Source organism: Drosophila obscura, unplaced genomic scaffold, assembly GCF_018151105.1.
Source record: "Drosophila obscura isolate BZ-5 IFL unplaced genomic scaffold, ASM1815110v1 contig_186, whole genome shotgun sequence".
NCBI lineage: Eukaryota > Metazoa > Arthropoda > Insecta > Diptera > Drosophilidae > Drosophila > Drosophila obscura.
The window spans coordinates 8,169,493-8,197,023 of record NW_024542774.1 but is presented as its reverse complement, the minus strand read 5'-3'; the positions used below and the strand labels follow the sequence as shown (position 1 = coordinate 8,197,023).

At 47.9% G+C, this 27,531-nt stretch overlaps 2 protein-coding genes across 2 annotated transcripts; both read left to right on the top strand.

Moving 5' to 3' along the window:
• Positions 1 to 1,409: 1,409 nt before the first annotated feature.
• Positions 1,410 to 14,196, top strand: LOC111078274 (protein FAM214A). The gene is given in 9 exon segments (XM_022372867.2): positions 1,410 to 2,175; positions 4,465 to 4,505; positions 8,062 to 8,318; positions 8,320 to 9,303; positions 9,374 to 9,510; positions 9,584 to 10,964; positions 11,025 to 11,885; positions 11,957 to 12,303; positions 12,372 to 14,196. Coding segments are annotated over 7 exon segments (4,050 nt in total). The 5' UTR covers positions 1,410 to 2,175; positions 4,465 to 4,505; positions 8,062 to 8,174; the 3' UTR covers positions 12,568 to 14,196.
• A 197-nt stretch (positions 14,197 to 14,393) lies between these two features.
• LOC111078251 (complex I assembly factor ACAD9, mitochondrial) lies at positions 14,394 to 16,597 on the top strand. Its single transcript, XM_022372834.2, has 3 exons — positions 14,394 to 15,528; positions 15,598 to 15,922; positions 15,994 to 16,597. Exons 1-3 carry the CDS (start codon positions 14,453 to 14,455, stop codon positions 16,516 to 16,518), a joined length of 1,926 nt encoding a protein of 641 aa, XP_022228526.2. The 5' UTR covers positions 14,394 to 14,452; the 3' UTR covers positions 16,519 to 16,597.
• Positions 16,598 to 27,531: the final 10,934 nt, after the last annotated feature.

The following is a 27,531-nucleotide window of genomic DNA, read 5'->3' as shown; positions in this document are numbered from 1 at the left end:
TACACTAAAAGATCTCCCATGTCCCATACTTTTGTCCAAAGCAAACCACTTTTGAAGTAGATTTATACCCCATAAGTACCGCCGTACCCATGTAAAAAGAAGCAGACAGACCTGTGACGACGTATCCAAGTAAAAATCATATCAGCAAATAGTGTTCTTTGTTCTGTGTGTGTGTCTGTGTGTGTGTGGGTTCTGCTGATAAGATGTCGCATCTTTTGGATTGCAAGGTCCCAGAGAGCAGAGCACACAGAACGAGAGAGAGAAACTAAGTGAGAGAGAGAGACAAAGAGAGCAGCGTAAGCAAACATAAACTCTGAATGCTGTTGCTGTTGTCTGGGTCGCGACGACGTCTTTTGGGGTCTGTTCTCAGGCCAACTGCTGACTGTCTTTGGGTTTTGGATTATACTTACACACATACATATGTATACATGTATATGTATGTATTAAGTGCAGTGAGGGCGCATGCGTTTTTTGTGGTTTTTTTTTTTTACTGCGCTGTTTTTGTGGTTTACTTCACTCCAAGAACTCCGCTTCCGTCCGTCTGTCAGACCCCAACAAGTACTCAAGAAAGCACACGAGCAAAAACAAAAACCCAATCTGATTCTTTATATGCCAGCTATTTTTGGTATATAAAGCAAAAGTCACAACAGCAACATGGATGTAGCAGAGAGAGGCAGTGGCAGTGGCAGCAGCAGAAGCTGCGGAGCCAACCATCATCATCATCTCGCAAACATATGGAAACGGGTTCGTTTCGCTGTGTGTGCTGCTGTGTGTATACTTTTCAGTATCTGTGACTGGCTTTGTTATTGAATCGCTATCACTTAGAGATGTCTGCCCCTCCATTTACGATCTAAATACATGTATATTTATATACTACATATGTATATAGTATATTTTACCTATTTACTTCACTAATCACTCAAATGTCGCCATGCATGCACGTCTATCTGTCTGTGTGCGTGTGTGTTCTCCCTCTCCGTCTCTCTCTCTCTCTCTCTCTCTCTCCTAGGGCCTTGGAAATTCCATATGATTTTTGTATACATTATTTGTATTCGTTTTCCCCTGTGCACTGCAACATGTTGGCGCACTCCAACTGAACTGTGACGCTGGCAACATGTTGCTTGCCAGATGTTGGAGGAGGGCCATGCCAAAAAAAATAAATAAAACACGAAAAAAACAAAAACTAGCCAAATGTACGACGTAGTTTTCCCTACACATAGCCACACGTACAGTATATACATGTGTATGTATGTATGTAGAGAAACACATTATGTACCCACTGAGCACATAACACACAGATACACTCACACACACACTCGCACGCAAACAGAAGCAAAACAAAGCCAGCCGTGGCGTCGCGAGCGTGTGGCTCGACTCAGCTGTTTTAGAAAGTTGCCGTCAGCAGCGGAGCACTGTCGTCGTCCGCTCATTCAAATTGCGAACCCCAAAGCGACCACACGCGGCCCACTCTGCAGTTATACGAGAGAGCACAAGCAGCCCAGAGAGAGGCAGGCAATCTTGGGGTTTTTTTTTTGTTCGTGGAGAGCCAAAAAGTGCAGCCAAAGACCAAAAATAATATTGAAATCTAAGCAAACAAGTTTTGTTTCGTTAATAATCTGTTGGTATTTGTTACCTGCTGCTGCTGATATTGCTGGACTCTTGTGTTTCGCATTCGTATACCGTTTCGTGCGAGTGAGCAAAATCAAAATCAGTGTTGTGTGGTGTGGTGTGGGACCAAAACAGACACAGATACAGATCCATATACATACAAACACACACACCTATTGTTCTGCGAGTGTGTGCCGTGTCGGTGCGTGCAGTGTACTCTTCCAAAACGCGACTTCAATTCAATTTCACATTGAAAACGCCAGGCAAAACCGTTGAGAATTCAAATGCAGCTTCGTGAATACCCCATATGTCGCTGTCAACGTTGTTGCTGTTGTCAGCCGCTTAGAACTAAGAGCAAACAACAACTTAAATCACAGACGCAACAACAGCAGCAGCAACTGCAGCCAAGGCAGCAGCGGGTGAATAGTTAATAAATATGATGAACAGTTGAAAGGGGCATGGAATTTGGTTGCAAAGAGAAACCAATCAAGAAAACCAAACCCGTATAAAATTGTAAAAGTTTTGGAGAAACGTGAAAATTTGGACGAGAAAAGTGTTTAGAAAAAGGTTGGTACCCAGAATATACATAAGATAAGTCTCCTCTCCCCCCCATTGTACATAATATAATACCCTCACGTATTATATGTGTGTGTGGTGGTGTGGGTGAGAGTAACTGCTGTGACGTTTGCTCGGAGCGTTCCCCACTCAGCTGTGCAGTTGCGCATGTGTTGGTGACGTAATGCTCAAATGAAAACATCGCAATAGTCAAAGCTCCACGTCCACCCACACATACACATACACACTGACAAATACAGTATAATAATTGAAGATCGCTCAGGAACTCGTGTGTGAAAACACTTTGGGAGACTACTCGACGCCCCCTTCAGCGTTATGGTAGCTGTTGTTGGTGTTGTTGTTGTATAACATATAAATTACTGAAAAGGCAATTGGAATATCGCTTCCTCTCACTCTCTGACTGCTCCAATCCACTCCCTCAAACACTCCGAGTGTGTTTCTTTTCTATGCGCGTTTGTGTTTGTGCCTGTGTGTGTGTGGTGTGTCAAGTCGGGAAAACTACTTTTTTTTTTTTAAATATAATTGACACACATTTTCTAATTGTGGCGTCAGTTGTTGGTTGTTGCATTGGGCTGTTGCTGTGTGTCAACATTCGTGTGCCCCATGCAGTCAAAGCGAGAGGCACTTATTAACTATTAAGAGGAGAGCAGCACTGAGGCAATCAGCTGATTATAATGGTGATGGGGGCAGGGCAGGGGTGGTAGAATCGTGCTCAAAGATTTAGCTAAATCATTTGCACCTGGTATTTTCCATGCAATACACAAACGTTTCTGTCTGTGGCTGAGGCTGGGTGCGCCCCCAGATCAGATCATTTAGATTTATGGACAATTGCGCAACATATAAAACCACCCACGTGTAAGATCTTACAACGAAAGAGAGAGAGAGAGAGAGAGAGAGAGAAACACACACATGTGTTGGGGATCAGGAATAAAGAGAAGCACATAAGAGAATGGCACGCAGATGAAAAAGCTTCCCTTTTTAAGGTCAATTAAATGTGATTAATTGTAGAATATTTTGGCCATAGAACCCGATTAACGTCTACTTTCACTATCTATCTGCCTTATATAAGTGAAAGCTGTATAATCAAGACCATTCAAAAGAAGCCAGAAAAAATGAAGCAACAGTTGTTTTTTCTTGGTCAAGAGATTGGGAAGCTTATGCTATCTTTTCCCCGTTTTGATGGGGCAATTTATATTAATTTGGTGAGCAGATAAAAGAACTAAATACGACACACACACACACACACAACACGTAAAATTACATTAGCAGCCAGTCCAACAGTCGCAATGTAATTTTATACGTGCGCAGTTGGAAATGTAAATGAAGTGAGCGGGTAGAACGGAGAGCGGAGCAGAACATACTGTGGAGTGGGGCTGGCTGAGTGGAGCACAGAACGAAGTTGTCACACTCTGGAAGTGAGTGGGGAAGGCGGGTAGGGGGAGGGAGTGAGAGAGCGAGCATTGGCACTTCTTGCGGTCATTTGCTTTTGTCTGCTACTGTGGTCTGTACAAGTGCGTGTGTGTGCGTGACCGTCCGTTCATTGTGTGCTCTCGATTTGCAAGACGGGTATAACATTTTGGCTAAAAATAAAACGGGCCATCGGTGTCTTCGACTTACTCTCACTCACACTCACTCGCAGTTCTTGGGCAACTTATGTCCCTCCCCATCGTCCTCCTTCCTAGCTGGTGTTTACTTCAACTCTCCCACTCTCTCTCACACACACACACACACACACAAAAACACTCCAGACAGTGGGAGCGAGACGCGCTCACGTGCTCACGTTACAGAGCTCTCACACACCACACACTCTCACACACGTGGGGCCCGCTGTCGACAGAGGAAAAAGAGCACAGAGCGGGCCATAACTGGACTGCGTTTGTTTACAATTTTTTGTTTTTGCTGCGCACATGTAAGCAAAGCCAAGGTATATAATTGCAAGGTGGGGTAGCAGATAGTAGGAACTGTAGTCATACTTTCTTCAGCATGTGTTGCCAGCACCTTCCTATTATTATACCTTGAGCAGATGCTTGTGTGTGTGTGTGAATGATTGAGCGAGAGCTGGCTCGAATGCCGTTTAACTTTATTTATTGTGTAAGAAACAGGGTGTCTTTGTCTCTATCACTATTTTAATTACGCTTTAGCTTACAATATAACAATGTTGCTCAATTATTTGATTTGCGCTGCTATTTGTTGTAATTAATCTTGGATTATTTCCTTTTTTTAATCGTTTGTTCGTCTCCCTAACACTATCCTTCTCTCTCTCTCTCTCTCTCGTTGCAGCAAACAGAAAAAATAATGGAATTTTAACAAAGTTTTGAAAGGTGAGTGATGCGGAATTCTAGTGTTATGTGTAGAAAACCTTGAATTATTACAACTTTCAACTGTTTTGTGCTCAAATGCCTCTTATCTCAGGGCCCTCTCACTTGTCCGTGTCCAAATTGTCGATAAAATCCCCTACAATAGCATGCATGTACATACATTTGTATGTATCTGCTAGACAACAGAGAAAAAGACAGACAGAGAGAGATATTGATGGAGGGGGAGGTAGGCAGGCAGGCAGGCTGGCAGGCTGGCTGTGTGACCATGTAACCCATCGAAGGTGCAGCCCCCTCAACGAACGACATGACGCTCGCTCAGCTGTGAAGCCATGGGAGGGTTGAGCACACACACACACGCACACAGACAGATAGAATAATGGGTATTTGTAAGGTCGACTCCGAGGTCAATCAGCGACACAAAAAGTCTCGATGTACTTCTAATGATCATCCTCCCCTCCCCTCCCCACCCAACCAGCTGCTTCCAAAGTGGATGGATGAAACGCACGAGTGTGTGTGGTGTGGTGTGTCATATTGTGGAACCCGAAGAAGCCACGACGACTCCACCACTTCCGCCTTAGATGACACATTTTATGGGGGGCAGGCAGGAGTGGAGGGAATATGGAGAGACAAAGGGTAAGAGCGAATTAAAGAATGCAATGAAGCTTTTGTCATGACGCATTTGGCTGGATGGATGGATGACTAAAGGAAAATGCCATAAATGTGGCCTGCATTCGGTTGGGGACTTCGTTCTGCAGCAATATCATATGCATCTTTTTGGGGCCATTCCATAATGCAAACAAAACCCAAGACAAAGAAAACGAAAAAAGGAAGCACAAAGCAAACGAAAGGTGCACACAGGCGGACACGGGAGGGACAGAGGACGGAACTTGTTTTTCAAAACAGTGTTGCAACATATTTTTTTGTTTCCACTCGCTTTTGTTGCTGTTGTTGCTGTTTTCTTTGAACGGGTTTTCCTGTGGCTGTCGTGTAGCGCCCTCTAGCGCCAGTTTGGTGCCGCCTGCCTTTCACTTGGCGCTCGCTTGGGGCGCGCACGGGGCACGGGTCGCCTTCGCCCCGTTTCCATTTTCCGCCTGGCAGTCCAAATGCAATGCTGTAATGTGCGTCAAAATGCATACTTACATACATAGAGGCAAGCATGGGGCAGAGACAGATAGAGCGAGAGAGAGAGGAAAATGTGCAATAAATAAATAAATTAACCAAGACCAATGCAAAACGTAAACCGTATTGCAAAATCAAAAAGCATGCCAAGGACGGTGGCCAAGCCAAATGAAATTAGTTCAACAATGCGCTCCCCACCCCCCGGTAACCAGATTCTCCACCTACCCACCCTCCCTCGCTCCCCCCCTCCGTACGCCACCTGTCGGACTGTGGCAGCGTGTGGCTGGCGCGATCGGCTTGCCAAGAAGTGCAACCAATCGTCGCAAAGGGGGGAGCGCCGGGATGGATTGGGGTGAACCCTGTGACAATGTTTTTCTGATTTTTATATGCCCTTGTTGATGATATTGAACGTTTAACATATATTTTGGGTGGCAATCTCCTCCGATACCGTGAGGTATCCACATTGTCGCATATTATCATCCCCATGTGGAAAATAATCTATCCGTTAGCGAAAGTTGAATATTTCGCAATGCTCTGTGGCTAATGACATTTTGAGTACCCTCGGGGGCTTGCCAAAACAGAAACCGTTTCCACTAAAAGCACAGCCACCGCAATCAATTTTTCACACTGTCGTCTCGTCGCACTATTAACGTTCCAATCCGTTCCCCTGTAGCGGATTTCCACTGCGTCATAAGCCACGAGCGCTTAACGAAATTTCCGTTTTCGCTGTAACTTTTGAGAGAAGTGATGTAAATGATAATGGGCAGATGAAATGAAATAATGGAATACACACCTACATACCACGAGTAATAGTATAACATGTTGAAATAAAAGCGTGGCAGACTGTAATCTAATCAAATATTATTAAACTCTGTCCGCATTGTACCGTTTCGTTCCGTTCCGTTCGCTTGCCCTCATTTTCATACAAGTTTTCATGCTTTTGTGTGCGTGTGTGTGTGTATGTGTGTATTGTCTATTGTGGGCCAAGTGTATTTGTATGTATGTATCCATGGATGTGCCATAAACAAAACTTGACACACACATACACGCATACGCATGCATATCGTATAAATTCACACGCTCACATTCATGGAGCTGAGCAAACATTACCAACTGATTGCAAAGCAATACAAAAATCATATGTTTTCTAACACACACACGCAAACACATAGAGAGCTTTGAGCGAGAGCGCGCAACCTACCCACCTACCTACCACTCTCTTCTCTCGCGGGCTCGCTCTCTTTCGCGTGCCAGTTATATATTGTGCATGCAGGTCAAGAAGAAACGCAAAAACAAAAGCAAAAGTAAAGACAAACATGTTTACCCAAGCACACACACAGCAGAGAGATAGAGAGAGAGAGAGAGAGCGTACGCGCTCTCGCAACATGCTGACAGAGTGTTGTTGGCCGCGCGTGTTGGCTGCAACAGCTGTTTTTTGTATACAAACTTTTTTTGTTTTGCATTTTTTGTGCATCTATGTATGTGCATGTGCATGTACATGGCGTCGTTGCTGCTGCTGCTGTTACCAAGCGCGGTTTAAGCAGGCCAGAATTGCGTCAGAATAGAAGAGAGAGAGACGCAAACTAGTCGAAGCTTCGGTACTCTGTCACGAGCTTTTACTCGCTGTGAGTGGCACAGCCTTGGGCTGCTAACAACTACCCTTCCATAGAGTATTTGAGGCGACCTTCAACGAGTGCCTGTCTGTATGTACAATACCCCTGCACAATTTTGGTGCTGCTGCAAAGCTTGGCTTGTCACTGACGTCACAGCGTTGGCAACATGCTGGTATTAGCTTTTGAGTGGGACGAAGAGCGAGCAACACGCGCGTGCCGAAAGGAGGGTGGTGATGATGGGAGGCAGAGAGAATTGTGCATTGCCAAATGCACGACATGTTGCACACTCAACTGGGCTTTTGCTTCTGGTTAAGTAACGACCTGGTTTTTCAATTATATTCTTTTTAGGCCAAATCGGGGCCGTGTCAGTGTGTCGGCCAGTGGCAGTAACAGACATCGAAGGCTATATGTAGCTCTGGCTCTGTCCCATTGTTCTGGCCGTGTGCGTTACTTCCGCATCTTAGGGATAAAAAGTAAACCATGTCAGCCCTTATGTAATACATAGGCAAGAGCAAGGGTAAGAGCTGATCAGGGGCAAGGGGGTGGCGGAGGTGGAGGTGGAGGAGACCTTCAAAACAGGATTCAATTTAATTTTTTTCTTCATCCATGGCCCTGTCCCTGCCCCTGTCCCCGCCCCCGCCTGTTGTGACCTCATTCGCAATGTGACATTTGACATTCAGAGTGGGTGGAGGCCTCAAAGGAGTGGGTGAAAGGACTCTTGAAATACCCTTCTAGGGAGCTATTTGACAATAGGAAATAGGACAAATATCAAAATAAAAAGAACTAAAATTTGTACACTTTCTTATTCGATTTTCGTTTTGTTTCAGTGTACTTCCGGTGCAAGCACAACTCAAGCAGCAGCAGCCGAGTCTAAAGCTGAGGCTGAGGCAGAGGCAGCAGGAGCAGCGCAGCAAAGGACATCAAGAAGGACATCCCGACTATGATACCCACCAGCGTCACCAACTCACCGCCCCCTGCCAGCTTGGCCCAGAACGGAGCTGTTGCTTCCTCACTGGGCTCGGCGGCAGGCGTCGTCGGTGGAGGAGCGTCTGCGTCATCGTCGGCAGCAGCAGCAGCAGCAGGCGGCACAGAACAACTACAGTTCCATTGTGCTGGGACTGGCGTCGCTCATCCTCGAGGGCAGACCCATTGCGGATGACGAGTACCAGCCGCAGGCGGTAGCAGGCGGCGGCGGAGGAGGCATAGGGGTAGGGGGCGGTGCAGCGCCAGTCAGTGGGGGTCGCTTATCGCCGCGACCCTCCACTTCCCGGGCGGCCATTAATATAACAACGAATCCCTATGCAGGCGCCAGCACTCCGCGCTCTCCCCATGGCAATGGATCAGGGGGCGGAGGCGGAGTGGTAGGCGGAGCTGGGACACCGACCAGCACGACGACAACGCATCAGCGTTGGACGCAGAAGCTCTGCCAGCTACGGCAGATATCGCCGGCAGCGCAGAGCATGAGTGCCGAGCCAGAGCTGGTGTCCCTGGCCATCAATGATCTCAACACAGATCATGGGGGGGACTACGAAATAGTCCGTCGAGTTATGCTAAATCGAGCTGGGGGATTGGGAATGGGTACGGGCATGGCCAATATAGGAGTAGGAGGAGGAGGAGGAGTAGTAGGAGGTGGTGTGGGCGGTGGTGGAACAAACAATTCCAGTGCCGCTAGCTCCCTCGGCTCCAACTCCTCGGACAACATATTGCACTCGCTGCAATCTTTGGCCACCACCTGTCTGAGAGGCGGCCCAGCCATGCCCATTGCCCAGCCTTCTCCGTCGGAGACGCGTAACCTGAGTCTGACCTTTGGTTGGACAGCATCCGGATCAATGGGAGCAGCAGCAGCAGGAGCAGGGAGCAACAATCCGAACACCAATACCAACACTGCCACTGCCACTGCCAACAGCGGAGCAAGCAGCTCCGCCAGCACCACCACCAACACCACCAACACCAGGCCCAAGCATGGGCCACACTGTGATCAGTTCCTCAGGAAGATGGGTCTGGCCAAAGGCGAGGCGACAACCGAAGCTGAGGAGCACATCTGTGATATGTCTTACCTAAATATGACCGTAAGTAATCGGATGCCGTACTCCACTCCTCGAAACTGATTCCACTGATTTCCCTACTGGCCAATTTTAGTGCAATCGTTGGCGTTCGCACTGCATGAAGATGGAGGCAATTCTGGCCCGCCGTGATCCTGTTTGCATTGAGGTGTACCTGGGTCCAGTCAGCCACAAGCTGCTGCTGGAGCAGTGGATCATCAGCGGCAAGGAGAAGTAAGTGAAACGAGCAGTAAAAAAATCTCTACAGCTCCACTAATCTCTCTCTATCTCTCTCTCTCACCGATAGAGTGCCGCCTCCCACGATGACCCTGCCCTCGCTGTGCAGTGCCATACGCAGCCAGCTGTACTTCTCCCAGATCGTGGCCTGGTGCGATCTGCTGCGCAAGTGCGATCCCTCTGTCTACGACAGCGGACGCGTAGTCTTTGCCAGCCACAGCGCTGGGGATCCAGCTGCCAGTGGCAGTGGAAGTGGCTCCCATGCCTCGCGTCGGCCCCGCCTCAACATCTTCTACAGAATCAGGCAGCATAACCCCGCGGCAAGCAACGGCTGTGGCGGCCAGTACATGGATGAGGGCGGCTTCAGTGTCAAGGCTTCGGTTCACAACTTTCCCAATGTGAACATCTCGGAGAGCTTCAGCGTGTCCGTGTGCGTGAAGAGTTTGCCCCGGATCAATGGCGGCCTGCCGCACATAGAGCCCCCGCTGCCGCTGCCGCTGCCAACACCATCAGCGCGATCTCTACGGCCGCCGACGCAGCCAGCCAGCACTCCCACAGGTGGCGGGGGCTTTCATGCGGCCTCACCCACGGGCCTGGGAGCACGTACCACTGCGATGAGCAGTTCTCCAACAACAACGCCAACGACAATGCCAACGACGACGCTGACATCCAGCTCCAACTGTGATAAAAATGGCAAGCAGCCGCAGGTGGTGCCATCGGGCGATGAGCTGGACGTATCGGGCGATTTTGGGAGCGTGAGCCACAGGGAGCGCCAGCTGCAGAAGTACCGCAAGCGGATGCAGCGACGGGACAAGAAAAGGGATCAGAAATCATCGACAGAGCGCCTGCAGGTGGAGGAGCCCATGGAGGAGGGCGAGGAGATGACACAGTCGGCATCCCACTCGCAGTCGCAATCGCAGTCCCAGTCGCAGCAGCAGGCCATAGTGATGACACTAGCGCATCCACAGCCACGCCGCATAGCCATGATATCGACGGGCACCCAGACCTCGCTGAGCAGCTGCCAGCAGTGCGGGAGCGAGAAGACGCTGCTCTGCCTGAACTGCACAGCCGGGGAGGGGGAGAGGGATGAGAACGATGACGATACGACGGCCTCGGAGATTGAGGACACGTCCAGCTGCAGCCTGAGCAGCGGTGATCTCATTGTGGGCACGCCACGGAACAAGGCCGAGCTCCTTCTTCAGGCCATACAGCGCACCCCAAAGAATCGAAACCGAAAGCCCCACCAGGCAAAACATGATCTCAACAGAGGGCAGAACAACAACCAGCCGAAGGCGGTGCCGGCCAGCGGCTGTCAGGTATGCAAGCGGCAGAAGACGCAGCATAACTTTGCCAATGGCCGAGGGGGGCATGCAATTGGAGGCCGGAGTAATGGCTACACCCGGATGGAGCAGGAGACAGAGCCAGATCCAGAGGTAGAGCGGGAGACACAGGTAAGACCAAGCCTTGCTTCCAGAGTGATTCCAGTGACTGATTCATTGCCAATCCCGCAGGTTGCGTCCACCAAACTGACGTCGAACATCGAGCGCTGCTCCCTGCTCAATCCATCCACAGATCGCTGCAAGACCCCACCGCCAGCCGTGGCCGACCACATTGTGGTGCAGTTCAAGACGCCCATCAGTCATCTGCCCCTCACGCCGCAGTCGGGCACCCCGTCGCTGGGACGTCCGTCGCCAAAGCCCAGCCAGCTGCGTCTCAACTGCAGCGGACTGGCGGCGGACAACGAGACACCGCCACCGACGTACTCGCCGCTGATGCGCAAGCCCCTGCCCAAGGTGAATCTGACGACAATCTTCTGCAGCTCGGCTCCGATAGCCATTGGCTGCGGCAGCAGAGCAAGTGGCCAGAGCAGTCCAGCCTTCTCCTTCGATTTGGCCGCCCTGAGCCACGCCCATTCACAGCTAATCACCCCGGAGGCGGGAAATCTGCCAGTGCAAAAGTCCTTCTCGGCCCCCACGCTGCCCAATGCATCGCTGTCGGTGTCGCCGAGATTTGCCAAGCAGGCGGCGGCCTTCTACAAGCGACGCTCCCGCCACCTGAGCGATCGATCGGACCGCAGCTCGCTGGGATCCGATGAGCAGCTGTCGGACGAGGATCTGGAGTCGGGCATGTGCAGCCCCGCGGGATCACCGCTAAAGAGTCTGGCGCGCCTGGCCACACAGTTTGCGGGCCGTCCGCTGCTGGGCAACCTGGAGGAGTCGCTGCTGCAGAAGCGTCTGATGCCCAAGATCGAGGTGATGGGGTTCAAGCTGCAGCTGGGAGCCTCCGGCGGCTTCTGCCCCACCCAATTGACCATCCCGGCTGTCTCCTACTTCTACGAGCTGCATGGCGAGACCCTGAGCACGCCCTACCTGGTGAGTGATTCATCGGGAAGTCCATCCAGCAGCAGGATCTCACTTGCACAAACTCCCTTTACACCTTTCAGTGCGAGATTCGCTTGCCACGAAAGGGCTACTCGGTACCCAGGACGGGCACGGTGCAGGCCACTCTCTTGAATCCCATGGGAACGGTAGTGAGGATGTTTGTGATACCCTACGATATGCGGGATATGCCGCCCCTGCATCGCACCTTCATACGGCAGCGCATACTGGCCGAGGAGTGCCCGCCCGCGTGCAATGGCCAGCAGCAGCCGCAGGAGGAGGTGCACCAGCAGCAGCCACCGATACCACGCAGTCCCACAGGCAGCACCACGACCACCACCACCACCAGCAAATTGGGCCACTTCATCACAGCCGAGCAGATGAAGCGCCTGCGCTACTCCATACACCTGAGGTAGGTTAAGATTGGATAGATTGATGATGCTCCCGATAAACTCAACACCTTTTGCCCTCCAAAAATAGGTTCCAGACATCCCGGTCGGGACGGCTCTCGCTGCACACGGACATCCGATTATTGATCTCACGGCGCACCGACTGCGACACGGCCGCTGCCCACGCCAAGGGCGTGCTGGAGGCACCCAATGAGCTGGTCACCGACACCCTGACGCCCACTGAGCCGCGCTACAGTGCGCGGCAGGAAAGCGCCGGCAAGATTTAGTAGTTGCTAAAGGCCTTGGGCGGCACCTACCAACTCATACGCCGCCTGTGCCAGCAGCTCCATGCCCAGCTCTGGCACCGCTTCCAGCAATATCCAAAATATCAATTGTAGAGGGAGGTCCCTTGGCAAGCAGACGGAAGGAAGGAAGGAATAGGGATGGATGGGATCGGGGGAGAGAACAGGAATCGAAAGATATTCCCATGTGCAAAACCAATCGCTTTATTAGTTATTCTTTAATCTACGTAAATTAACTTAAATATTTTTTTTTTGACATTTTTTCCCCACTTTCTTCCCCTTGCGTGGAAAGTGCGTGCTGTTTCATGGTATAGTTTTGAATTTTTGAAAAATGTTGTGGAGAGAAAACATTGCAATGTAAAAATGTTGAACAAGTTGAATATTTAAAAGCAATTGAAATGCCAGACAAAAGCCACTAAACTGGGGGATCCATCCTTCTGAATGGATATCTGTGTCTCCCTGTTCAAAATGGTCAGCGGAGGAGAGGGCACAGACGGGCGGGGCGACACCTAGCAATACTAGAGAGTACTATGCCGCCCTGTGGCATAGGGACATATAACATATAAATATATGTACCTATATATTTATATACTAAATATATATGTATAATCGTCGTGTAGCGGTCGTCTAAACAATTTTAAATGCAATTTATCGAGTAGAAAGCTAGAAATTAGTGCATTGAATTGATGGATGATTGGAGAAGATTGGATAAGTGAAAGTGAAAGTGAACGTGGTATTTTGGATGCGCTGCTCATATCGATCGTTGTTGTTAGTGTGTAGTGAGTTTTTAAACCCTAAAGCCTAAAGAGCCACGCACTGCCACTGCCCTCTGCCTCCGCAGTGCACTGTGGGCTCCACGGCAATCAAATTCTAAATGTTTTTGTTGAGTGCAAGTTTGTTTGAGTATTTTGTTTTGTTTTTTGAGTGTTTCGTTCTGATTTGTTTGTGGTTTGTGTCTATTAAGCGTGCCTGTGATACGATATGAGCTGAGCCGCATCAGTGAGCGGGAGGGAGGGTATATTCTAATAGGGTTTTTTTTAGTTAAATACAATTGACAAATTAACGTACATGCATAAATACATACATACACATTGCAAAATACAATACAAAATACAGTTGAGTTGTGTCTCCACTTTAATTAGTTTTCACTGTTTTCGTTTTCCATATGCAACAAGTGCTTATACCTCAAGCACCCACTGTATACTTCAATAAAAACTATATAAATATATATATATTTAGTTGTGGTACGAGATATAAATATGTGTTGACGAAATTCTTATTTTCCATTGATACCTGACTAAACTATTGACAATTGATGTATGTTTAACAAAACAAAACCACAGAAAACTACTTACTTACAGCTATTAACAGAATTGAAAATGCAATTGCAATCTATGTAGGGTAGGTGGTATGGTATGATTTGAGCAATTTAACTAAAAATACGAATACGAAACAGGCGTAGCGAAACAAAGTCAATGCGAAGGGAGGGATTCGTTGGATATCAAATTGGAGAATCATAGTTTCTTTCATTTGTTTTAAGTAGAGAGCTTAATGTGCGCTGTCAATAGCAATTATATGTGTAACAATAACACCAATATACAATGATTCAATAAAGGGTTTTGTGTTTTTAATTCAAACTGATTTAATGATTTTATTTGTTTTGAATTTGAATTTGAATGCAAGTCCAGTGAGCGATTTCATAGCAAGCAGCTACGAGTTGACACCCAAAGAAGAGTGATGCCACTTCTCTGCAGTGTTGTAAGAGTGCATAAAAGTACTTTGTTTTGTTTTGTTAAACGGTGTTTTCGAGCACGCACAGCTGATCGCTCCCACCATTGCCATATTACCTAATTTTACAATTTTTACGAAAATGATTCGATCCCAGGTCTTTTCTGGTGCCGCGAGATTGCTAAAATACAATAGAAGTACCCTGCTGATACGCGGCAAGAGCAGCAGGGCCACCACATCGAGCCTCAATCCACAGCAACAGGATGCGGCGGCCAGTGGCAGCGAAAAGCCGGGTGGCATAGAAGAGGCAGCGGAGCAACAACAACAGCTGCCTGCACGTGAACCGCTGGTGAAGAACTTTTTCATTGGGGCCGTGGACAAGGAGCTGTTGGCCTATCCGGAGGTTATACCCCGCGAGGACATGTCCCAGCTGCAGAACGCCCTGCTGGCCCTCAAGAACTATTTCAGCGAGTCCAAGGAGACGGAGCCAGAGCAGACGTCGGGGGACAATCTCAAACAGCTCGGACTCTACGGCCTGAATGTGCCCATCGACTACGATGGCAGGGGCTATGGCTGGAGCGCCAGTTTGATGGCCAGCGAGCCGGACTCGACGGCAACCAGCGTGGGCCTGGGATTGCATGCTCATCGCGTGGTCGTGGACCTGCTGCGGGAGGTGGGCAGCCAACAACAGCAGCAGAGGTATCTACCCGATCTGGGCACTGGACAGCTGATAGCCACCGAGGCCATCTACGAGTATACCCCGCCCGAGGACGACTACTTCAGCACACACGCCACATTCGCGCCAGAGTCCAATTCGTGGCTGCTCAACGGTGAGAAGGCCTTTGTGGTGTGTGCTCCTGGTGCACGGCAACTCTTCCTGGTGCTGGCCCAGACACAGCAGCCAAACGTTCCCGGATCCTTGGGCCGTGGCACGACCATCTTCCTGGTGGACTCCCAGCAGGCTGGCGTTCGGCTGGGCGAGCAGCACGCAACCATTGGCTGCCGAGAGACCCAGATGCGGCGTGTTCACTTCGACAACGTACAGCTGGGCGAGGAGCATGTGGTAGGACTACCACACGACGGCAATCGCCTCTCGGAGAAACTGGTGCGGGCCTCCCGTTTGCGCAGCAGCCTTGTCGGTCTCTCCCTGGCCAAGCGGCTGCTCAACGAGCTGACCCAATACAGCGTGGACACCACCCAGTGTGGGGTGCAGATCAAGTGAGTGGTGCAGCCAGATGGGAACGCATCTCATCTTCAATGACTCTTACTAATGTTTCACCTCTGCAGAGACCTGGAGATGACTCGCGTGCACCTGTCACGGGCCATGTGCTCGGTGTATGCCATGGAGAGCATGCTGTACCTAACCGCCGGACTGCTGGACGAGTTCCAGGGCCAGGACGTGACGCTGGAGAGTGCCATAACCAAGTACTACACCCTCAAGCAGCTGTACGCGATTGCCTCCCAGAATCTGGGCGTCGTTGGACCCAAGAGCCTGCACAGCGGCCAGTCCACAGAGCTGGGACTGAGGGATGCCGCCCAGCTGTACACCCAGGGGGAATCCATCGACACGTTGAGCATGTTTATTGCCCTCACAGGACTGCAGCATGCGGGGGTGAGATCTCGAATGGATTTGCCCTCCGAAGTAAAAGCAAAGATTTACCCTTGGTCCTTTATTTCCCACAGCAAGCGATGAATTCGGGTGTGCGTAAATCCAGGAATCCACTCTTCCATCCGGGCCACATCTTTGGCAAGTTCCTGCAGACCGCCAGCATTGAGAACCCAAAGACCAAGATGCAATTGTCCGAGCATGTGCACCCCTCGCTGGAGGCGGCAGCCCAATGCATTGAGCAGTCGGTGGCCCGCCTCCAGATGGCTGTCGAGCTGATGTTCACCCGCCACGGCAACGCAGTGGTGGAGCGCCAGAGCGAGATGCAACGTCTGGCCGAGATCTCAACGACCATCTACGCGATGTGGGCCAGTACGGCGCGTGCCTCGCGCTCCTACTGCATCGGCCTGCCCCTGGCCGACCACGAGCTGCTCACGGCCACCGCCATCTGCTCCCAGGGCCGGGATGTGGTACAGACCCTCTGCACGGAGATCTTGGGCGGAAATTTCGTGAACAACGACAATAATCTGGTGCGGCTCTCCAATCAGCTGACCAAGAGCAAAGGCTACTTTGCCGTGCATCCGTTGACGTTTAATTTCTAGGTTGCTGATTAATAAGGGCCAATATATTATTTTATATTATAAATATATCAAGTAAAGACTTGTTAATCCCAAAACTCCAGAGCCAAATTGATCAAATATTTGTGGTATTTCGGTATACACATAACGATATATTTCATCAATTTCACCAATCTGTTAAATATAATTTTTTAAGAACAAAGGCTATTTTCAAAACATCCGGATGTTACCGCCAAATCGTTCCATCCATGGAAACGCAAAAATGAGTCGGGAGATCGTAAATAGCTCTCTTTGGACTGGGGCACGAACCTTACCTCGCCGTGCATATTCCCTGAAGTTTATAAACCTCTTGTTAACCTTTTCTGTTTAAACCTTATTTTATTATCATAAAAGTGTTAGCCAATCTTGTAGGAAATTTATTCATATATCGGATAAAATTATATGTTCTTTAATTAGAGTCTCTAGCTTGCTAGTAATATTAAACGGAATATTAAATTCGAGGAATATCAACGCATTTTGCCGTGTCCTTCAGAATACTTACGGTATATTATTTAGTCAAGTTCCAATATATTTTTTAATATATTAGGATTCTTTTAAAAACGACCGCCAAACTCCATTAATCGTACAAAAATATCGATATTATTCGCTCTCAAATCGTGGTGGCTTTTCAAAATTTGCTCTCTTTTCAGAGGTGAAGAGAGCGTTTTCGTGGTGACTTTTCGTGGTGTGAGAAACATGCATCTTACGGGAACGCGTATGGAATGAAGATTCATTGTTGCGTCATTCCATACGCGTTCCCGTAAGATACATTTGATTTGTATGGGAAAAAATTCAGCAACATGTGGAAATGAATTAGCAGCATTGTTCTGCAACTTTGGCACGGAATGAGCAACAATCTGCATACCTTGGGAAAATGGATATTATGGACTTGAGATATTGTTTGTAATTTCAGGCTCCAATTAATGCAGAAACTACTGTCTCTGTTTTCAAGATATTAACGAAATTTTGCAGCTCACGGGTTCCAATAATAGGTATCAGGACCGGCATAAATGTATATATAAGACACAAACATATGCATTAAGAGGTAAAAACCATGTCAATCTGGGATCAAATCATAAATAATGTTTCAATGGAGCTTGGAACAAAACATTTAACATTAATTAAAAGAAATAAGGTATACAAAAGTCCATACGCATAGAAGAAACTTGGTTGACCAGCAACACTTAGTCAACATTTACGTTTTATGCTTTGGCCGTTTTTGTTTGAACCTTGTTATGTAAATAATCCAATAAAAAGAACTTCTAAGAAATAGCCAATCCAGAACAAAATTTATTGAGGAATTGGATAAAATTATTTGTTAACGGCTCAGAGGGCCAACTATCTAGTAATATGAAACTGAACATCAAAATTGACGAATTTCATATCACAAAATATCATGGTATGGCAGCCCGCAGCAACTACGAATTGCACGAGTCTGGCAACGCCACAAAAACGACTCACATTCGTTTTATGTTGTTTTTGTTTGAACCTTATTATGTAAACAATCTAATGAAAACGAATTCTGATAACTAGCCAATTCTCAACAAAATTTATTGAGGAATTGGATAAAATTAATTGTTAACGGCTGAGAGGGCCAACTATCTAGTAATATGAAAGGGAATATCAAATTCGAGGAATATCAACGTTGAATGTTTTGAAAAAAACAATCGATACTATCGTGATAGTATCGGGCTCAAATAATTATTAAAAACCCATTGAAACCTTTTAGGAACTTGTCCATTGTAAAAATTAGATGCCACATGTCGATTTGTTTACAAATGTGTCTGCGTATTTTATAGCAGCCAATCCAAACATATCAAAAGCGCAACGACTGTAGCTCGATACTATCATGATAGTCGCAAAACCGTCGATAGTAGAGGCTAGCAGTAAAATATCGATACTATCGATAGTGCCTTCTTTGGTTTGACACCTCTAGCGCAAAAATTCACAATGTGGGGATCCACATATGCGTTTCGCGCGCGATTTATGAGTTTTTTTCGAGAATTATTTTAAGCAAATTGAAGAAAAACGTGAAATTGCGCGTGTGCGGGTGGAACAGTGACATTTTTTGGCGAGCGTGTAAAATCGTCCAAGAAAAAGGCAAAGTAAAGCAAAAGCAAAAAAGAAAAAGAAATTGCTTCCCGTCGTTGAGCGTGTGTGTGTTTGTGTGACCGTGTCTGTGGCTGTGTGTGCAAAACGTGAAAAAATTGGAATGTAATATTTGCACAAATGTTAAAATCAAACCTAATTTGAAAAAGAAGAAGAGTAGAGTATATTCTGTGTGTGTGTGTGTGGGGGTGATAAATGATTGGGCGGCAGCAGGCAAAAGTCAATCAACGATAAGCGTCGCGTCGCTGAGAAGACGTAAAAGGAGGGGGGGGAGAAGCGTTTAAACTGGACACAGGTATGCTTTTTTTTTTTACCAAGGAATCGAACTTGAGCTTTAAATTGTGGATCGAATTCTGAGTGTTTCAATGGGTGCGTATGTGTGTGTGTGTGTATGAACCGGCAAAAGATACGAATCACAAAAGGAACAGTGGCGTAGTCTGGGAGGATGAGGAGAGGGGGTGATATAAGCAAGTCGACAAAACAGAATCAAATTACGCTTGGAGTTCTGGAAAAGAAATACTGTCAGAGGATTCCACTACTACCCCCTATCATCATCGAGCCGCTGCTATGAGATTTTCACTTCACCCCACCCACACCTCACAGCAATCACACAACAGTTTCTTCATAGCAATCATAGCCAGCTTTGGTGTCCTACCCTACAGTTTGATACCCTACAAAATAGCTATCTTCTAGAAGCTGTGTTTCAATAAAAGATTTATGGACTATAGTCGTAGATGGCTGCCCAAATCACCTCCTGAGAAATATACCCTCTCCAAGGGTATTAACAATAAAATGAGTAGCAGAAGAAGTAAAAGAAGCGTCGCAGAGTAGAGTTCACCAAGCTGCTGCTGCTGCTGGCTGCTCTGCTTCTTGTAGTTGTATTTCTTTTACGGGCTTTGACTTCGACGCGGCTGCGGCGGTTGACAGTGGCACACGACACAGGCAAACACACACAAATACAACTACAAAAGCAGCGGCAGAGCCAAGCAAAGACACTGGAGAGAGGAGTCAGTCCCAAACTGATTCGGGTTTTTGCCTTTGCTTTAATTTTTTGTTTTCTGCTTATATTGTGTTTTCTTTTTTTTCCTCTTGCCCTGTCCGCATGTATGTGCTATGTGTTTGTGTGTGCGTTGGGCCTCGTGCAAATACAATTCATCAGCAGCGGTAGCAGAGGCAGAGGCCAAAGGCAGCGACGTCGCGTTCTGCGCGCTTTTATTTGAGATTTGCGCACGAATGGCTTTTGCCCATTTGAAGGGGGCTGGGCTGGGGTGTGGTGAGGGAGAAGGAGGGAGTTGTGTGTATAAATTGTGTTTGCTGTTGGATGGAGTGGTGGGAAGCAGAAGGTGGGGTGGCTAGTTTTGTACTAGAGTCGTGGACCCACACTGATACACACAAACACACACACACATACACGTACATAGGGCCCGCACAAAAGAGAAAAAGAAGCAGAAAAAAGGAAGGCAAGTGGATTGGGTTTTGGGATTTTGTTTTATACCCTTCGCCCTCTCCCCCGCTCGTTTCTTTTCAACGTTTCTTTTGCACCTCGTCTACTTCGTTGTAAAGTGACGAAGCATATTGTTACCCCTTGCCGCACCATCCCTTCTCATTGCGTTTGTTTTTCTCTCAAATGTTAATTGCTGCCTTTTGAACTTTTAGTTGTTAATCAATTGCTTTTGAGTATGAGTGCTGTGCTGCGTGAGTTTGTGTGTGTGTGTGGATGTAGTGCTTGGGAGCTTGAGAGCAGAGCCGTTCGATTACGGATTCGATCAAAGTTGTCGTAATCAAAGCAAATATCCGAGAGTTAACCTGAGCTCTCGTCCATGGCTAATTAGGCACCGTTTCGTCTGTGGGTTGATTAATGATAATTGGTGGCTTGAGCGGGACAGGTGGAATAATGATGGCCGTCTTCCCTTTGATAATCAGTAGATATTCAATTCATTACCTGTGGATAAGTTAAGTAGTCTGTTCCCACACATCACATCTTATTTTGATCGAAATCCGTGCATCAGTGCTATCTGCATTCCCTAAAGCAGTGCGCTGCTTCCGGTTTAAACACATAATTCTATATATCGCTCCCTCCTCCTACAATTTGTTCGATCACTGCAAGCAGTACACTAACTCGTTTTTTCGCTAAGTGTAAGCAGCAGAGCAAAGGTCGCCTGAAGTTGGGGGACGATATATGTATGTCGCTGCCATTGCCGCAGTTGCTGTTTCTGTTGCCTGCCCACAAATCGATTTCGATTGAGCCCTTCTCTCTCTGCCTTTCAATCTCTCCCCCGCTCACTCCTCTTTTATACATACATGCACTCACACTCCCCACAACATTGAGTGTGTTTGTGTATTTGTGTGGGTGGGTGCCCTGCCAATAAGCTTAACATAAATCATTATAACGGCACATCCATATGAGAGGAGAGCACATACATACATACACTATGTACACTGCTCCTCTTTCTGCTTTTTGCTCTCTCTCTCTGGCGACAGGGCCCCATGTGTGTACTTTTGTTCTTGTGTATTCCGTTTGTCATTTCATATTGAATATTATATGGGAATCGCATAAAATCGATTTCTAATCGTGTAGATAAATGGCGACAAATGCTCCGCTCCTCCATGCTAACAAAAAAAAAACAGCATTAAAAAACAGGAACCAAAAAGGTGGAAAGTGGGCGTAGGGCCATGAGGTAGAGAAAAGGACAGGAACAGGTGGAGTTGTCTTTCAATTACACGTGTGCGTGTGTGGGCAGAGAGAGATCTTCGAGTGTGTGTGTGTGTCTCCCGTTGCCAATATTGCACCTTGAGGAGGCAGTCAGGCAGGCTCCACAATGCTCAAGAGACGCTCATCGACAGAGGCAGAGGACCACGAAATCAAACTGGAATCGAAACGATGCCATGCACAGGCTGGGGGTAGCAGCAGCAGCAGCAGCAGTATGAGCAGCAGCAGCAACAGCGCTGCTTAAGTGCCAAGAGATAAGCGAGAACTACGGTATTCGAAGCTCGAATTGGCAGAGAGCAGTAAAGCAAACAGCAGCAAGCAGTAGCGACCACAACAGCAACAGCAGAAAAGGATAGCTTCGGGAGTCGCAGTTTTGGATACCCTATGGAATCAAATCTGGCTGAAACTTCGATTGAACCTAAATATTTATAATAAATCGATCTTAATAGTGAATATTTATGAAAGATAAATGAACAATTGAGGAACTAGCATATCGACTGGTCTCTTGGTTCTGATGCAAGCATACGTGCAGATATTGTACAAAATAGTATGGAAGATGCCTCCTTCGGTCCCTTTGACGTGGTAGAGAAAAACCAAAAGCTTATAAACAAAAACATCGAACAGGCTTGACTGAATGTCAAATGGGTAGAGGCGACGTGTACAGAGGGGCGGAGATTGGGGAGAATGGCTGCCCGCAGATTGGGATTGGGCTGGGGATAGAAGGTGGGATAGGTTCGTGCCTGTCACAGTGGTGCGTATCAGGGTGGAGGGTGGAGGCTCCAACGATTGCATTTTGTAATGCAAACACACGAACGCAGACATTTTATTTGTGTTTGTCCCTCTGGCCACCCGACACCATGCACTCCTCCAATGGCACTCTTCGAACACAATTCAAACTGTAAAAAAAATAGTCGGCAGGGGAGAGAGCAGAAGGTAGCCCGATTACTCTCTCTCTTTCTATCTTTCTCTCTTTGGGGGGGTATTTGGAATGGATTTGGGCGGCAGGATAGCTGTAAATTGAATTTGTTGTTTTGGGCTGCACTTTGGATATATTTTCAGTAATTGAATTTATGCCGTTTGTGTTCGGATTAGTTGTGGAAAGGGTGTCCAGCAGGAGGACGAGGAGCAGGAGCAACAGCAGAATGAGAGGTACCAGGAATACGGTTAGGGCTCAACACTATCATAAATTGGAATGCAAAAGATGGGTGCTGCGCATTGCCCGCTTCCTCAGACCTCTATCCGAATCGATGTGGCATTGTCCACTCATTTGCCACAGCCAATATGGATGTGGAATTGCCTTTGAGCCGGTAGGGTCCAATTTCTGCAGCAAAGGGGTATTCTAACTATTGTGAAATGTTTGTAACTCTAGGAAGCAACTCTAGCAAGAGTTTGCATATATTCATTCATTTGGGGCTTTAAGCTTTTCATGGAACCTTTGTGGCAGAAATTCTCTCATTTCCCTCGGGTTTATCTCGTTTATTTGCTGGACTTATGTATGTATGTATGTATTTTTGTATTACGAAATATTCTTTCATTGGTTTGTTTTTAATTGAATTTTCTTTCGGCTGGCGATTGGCAGGCAACGGCGACTGCGACTGCGATGATGGGCTGGTGCTCTGGTGGTGCTCCTGTTGGGTTGTCAATCAACAAACTTTACATACAATATTTGCACAATTTATACATGAAATGGGTGGAGTATGTATGGGCTGTTGCATGCCTTCGATGAACCCTGCATAAATTAAGACCCATTGATTGGGGGTATATATTGGACATGTCCTTGGTGTTTGCTTAATTCAACGCCTTTAATCCCAGAACAAGGAACCGGCTATGATTCTCTTGAATCTCTTTGTGAGACTCCCAGCCTCATAAGAATAATAATTGTTGAATTAATCTGAACATCATTAACATAAGTATACATAATGTTAATGCTCATTTATAGATTAAGTTGACAGATATTTCCGTTATTTCCCAGCTATTTCTGTTGTTTCTTCTGCTGCCTACTGCTTTTTCCATCCTTCTTCCATCTCCTTTTGGCTTCGTCTGCTTCTTTCTTCTCCTTCGGCTTGTTGGTTCGGCTGACAAAACGAAGCTAAATGTGAACCTTTGCTCTTGCTCTTCCTTTTGCCCTTGTTCCTTGCCCCTGCCCCTGCCCCTGTCCATTCCCCATTCCCTTTGCTGTTGTTATTGCTGCGGCTTTTTGTTGGGTGTTTGGTCATGCGACTGCTTGCTCTTCGTGAGGGGGCGGTGTGGGGGGACGGAGTTGGGGTGCTCGGTGAGTGGGCAACCCTCGTGGTGGCTCTACTTCATTATGTGGATGTGCACACCCATACCCATAAGCATGGCCCTAGCATATGTGTGTGTGTGTTTGTCTGCTCTCTCTCTCTCTCTCTGTCTCTCTATCTGTGTGTCTCTGTTTCGCTCTATTTCTGTATGGGTGGGCAAAAGGTAGCGTCAGCCTCTCCATCGCCGTCTCCCTCCTCCTCGTCGTCGTCGTCATCTATTGAATCCTCCTTATTACCAGAGCGCACAAGTGGCGGCATTTTCGTGGCACCCATTTTCCCCAAGTGCTGTGTCGCCCAGGAGAAGGGCGGGGAAACTATGTAGAAGAAGCGAGAAACGAGAGGCGGTGGAGCCAGGTCCGTTGTTGATCCTGTTCGTGGTCCTTAGTTTGGCGGCCGTTATCCGAGCAACGAATTATATGCATCCCAGATGCCACACGTGTGTTGTTGTTGCTCGCCATGTACAGCGATACTGTCCTGTCCAACAAAGGTGGGGGCCTCTCCAATAATCAATCCCATAAGCATGTACAGTGCGTAACAAATATAAGTTAGAGGTAGACTTATACGATACCCTGTATATCCCTTTGGCTCTGGGTTTTGCGGCTTCCATTTCATCGAACCACAGTTATCCAACGAACCCTTGAATTGTGTTAACTAGTGTAGTGCCAGGCCAGGCACTTCTCTTCTGCTTGCATGAAGCGCGAGCGAACTGAGTCCCGGACCAGAACCCTGCTCGTGTCGCTACGCCAGAGTCACCCTCTCCTCTGTGCCTCTGTGCCTTCTGCTCCTGCTTCCATTCCTGCCTCCTCCATCGGCATGCAGCGAAAACTTTGCAATGTCGCCTTTGTGCTTCTCCTCCCCACCGTCTGATGCTGCTGCTTCAATGCTCCACGTATCATCGTATGTGTTGTTGTATGTGTGTATGTGTGTGTATGTGGCATATACATATGTACATATCTGCAACTGTTGTATCTGTATCTGCGCAGCGAGCATTTTCTTCACTATTGTACAAATTATACAAATGCAATGCTGCTGAGACGCTGACGATGCGACGGCAGCGGCAATGGCAACGGCAACGGCGACGGCGATGCTGTCACCATCCTTGGCACTCACATCTCATTCTGGTTGACTCTCGCATCTGTGCGATACATTAGAACTGGCAGGCAGATACAGATACAGATGCAGATACACATTCTGTATCTATTTCTGTGCGGTGTACGGGAAATTGTTGTAATTTGCATGGCTTAACGCTGGATGAGCTGGCGCTGGCGCTGCCATTGCTGCTGCCACAGATGCAGTATCTGCCAGATGCGTGGGCGTGGCTCTCTGCTCATTAGATTCACTTGAGATACGTTCCTTGGAAACACGCTCTACACCATCCATCTCTCTCTCTCTGTCCCTCTGCTATTGAATGCAAGGGGAGAGAGCTGTCAATTATTCATCGAATACATAAGAGTTGACATCCGTTTTGTATTTATCTGCTAATTGTGATAGTCCTGTAGCCCTAGCTAGCCCCCCTGTATGGGGATCCGAGTACCTACAGCGTTAGAGAAATTCAATGAGGATTCCGCTAATCGCTGGTTCCCCGGCGCATGGTGGAAAGTCAATTCTCTTGTATGGATTATAAATAATTCCCACAAAGGGAATTGTATGTTAGACCGAGACAAAAATATGCTAGTGCTATTAAAGAGTAGAGCACTTTCGCTTTAGGGACTGCTTTAGCACGTGTATTACCGCACTTCGAAGCAGAGTAAGTAGAGTAGCTAGAGAGTGAAAACTCGAAGCGCAGATCCATAAAGCAGTTCTCTGGAGGGTTCCTTTCTAGCTTTAAGTGGTACTCTCCCAGATGTTTAATTTTAAAGCGGTTCTTAAAGTTTGCTCTTTTTGGCCACTTCCGCTGCCTGTCTTGCCGCTGTCGCCCCTTTTTGGTAAACTAAAATCCCAACTAATCATGGTGAAACGTGTGCCGGCGACTGCTCTGCTGGGATTGCTTTTGAGCCGCGTGCAGCGACGGGGACACAATCCCAATCAGCTGCCCGAAAAAAAGCTCTCCGTAGTGCCAATTAAGCTGACTTTGAGGAACTTCGTGGTGTCCCATCATGGTATGGGAGAATACCTCTCTCATCCACTTTCCCCTTTGGCTTGCGGCTTGCGCCACTCACTCATTTGCCGTTTTGTGTGCTCCACTGATGAAAATTAACAAAAAGCAGAAACGTCGCTCGAGCTTTTGTGTCTGTGTGGGGTGTGTGTGTGTGTGGTTGGCTTTGCTTTGCTTTTGGCCCCTTTGCGCTCATTTATTTTGCCGTCGGTTGCAGTCGCAGAGGGAGCAGCAGAAGCCGCAGGTTCCTTTTCCTTACAAAAGCAAAAGCAGTCGTCGCCGCCGCCGCAGCCTCTGATGCGCTGATGCTCCTCCAGTCTCTTTCCACTCAATCCCTGCTTCTCTCGCTCTCCCGCACACACACACACACACACAAACTGTGAGACACGCATGTACTTATAAATTTTTTCTTCCGCACATTTTTTATGCATGTGTATTCTTTGGCTGCAGCTTCGGCCAGGCCAGCGAGAGAGAGAGTAAAAGAGGATGGAACAACAGGACAGGCAAGGCAAGAGCATGGAAGTGGTAACGAGTGTGGGGCATGGCTTGGAGCCGGGGAAGAGGGGATAGAAGCAGCAAAACTTGGCCTGCGTTGTCGTTTTTGTTGTTGTTGGCAATGCTGCTGCCACCTTCTGCTCGGCACGACACGGCGCGGCTTTGGCATCCCTTGATGCCCTACCCCTACCACTTGCCCCACCTCCTTGGCTCTGGCATTTCCTTTATTCCGCTCTTGCTCTCGCTGTCTCCCCTCCCCCCGTCTGCAGCCCACGGCCATGGCAGCCAGCCAGCCAGCAAGGCTGACGAGCAAGTTTGAATTGTAATCCTTGTCGTTGCTGTTGTTGCAGTGGCACGTTCGCCCCTCTCGCTGCTCTCCTCTCCTCCTGAAGCCTGTTGTTGCAGCAGCAGCAGCAACTTTCGGTCCGTCTGTCCCTCTCGTGTGTGTGTATGTCCCCCCGCCGCACAAGCCAAGCAGCCGACCAACCGAGCGACCACCAACCCGACCCGACAGCAGTCTCTGCTTTGTCTGCATCTCCTGTCCTTTTGTCTCCCGCTCCCGCACTATGCACGTCTCCCCATCCCAACCTGGTCGGGTTGCCCTTTTACATTTTATTTCGCTTTGGCTCTTTCACTCTCTTGTTCTTCCCCTGCTTACTCCTGGTTCTTGGTTGGTTTTGGTTGCGTTAATCAAAATATGGATATCGATTAAGCCCTAGATCAGAGCTCAAGCCTACCATAAATCATTCCCGCAGGTTTGTCTAGTTTTTGGTTTTGTAGGGCATCGCCTCTGCGGTGCGAGTGCTGCAGTTTTCCCGTCTTTTTCAGTTGGTATTTGGCTGGGTATTTTTTATTTTTTTTATTGCTGTATTGTCCAGCCACGAGTGAAGGAAGAGCGCGCTTACAATAAAAGTGCTCCCATTAGGTGCAGCTGCAGTTGCGGCAGCGCTGCCTGGACTGACTGCGCCGTCCACCGAGGGCTGGCTGACTGCATTGATCTGCTTGGTAATGACGGTTCTGTTCTTTTTCTCCGGGTTGTGCAACTGTTGTTTCTGTTTGGTTTTATTTATAATTGTGCTTCCAATGAAATTTAGCACCTACACTCATACTTACATACGTAATGTCTCTGTGAGTGGGAGAGTGAACGGAGCAAGTCTTTCCTTCCAGCAAATTCCATTCAAACATGTCTTGCCTGTTCATGCCATTTCCCCAGTCATTTATCATGCTCCCGCTTGAAACGCAATTTCACTTGACATTATTCAACAATTTGCATTGCTGCTTCCGCAGTAACAAGCAACACGCATTGG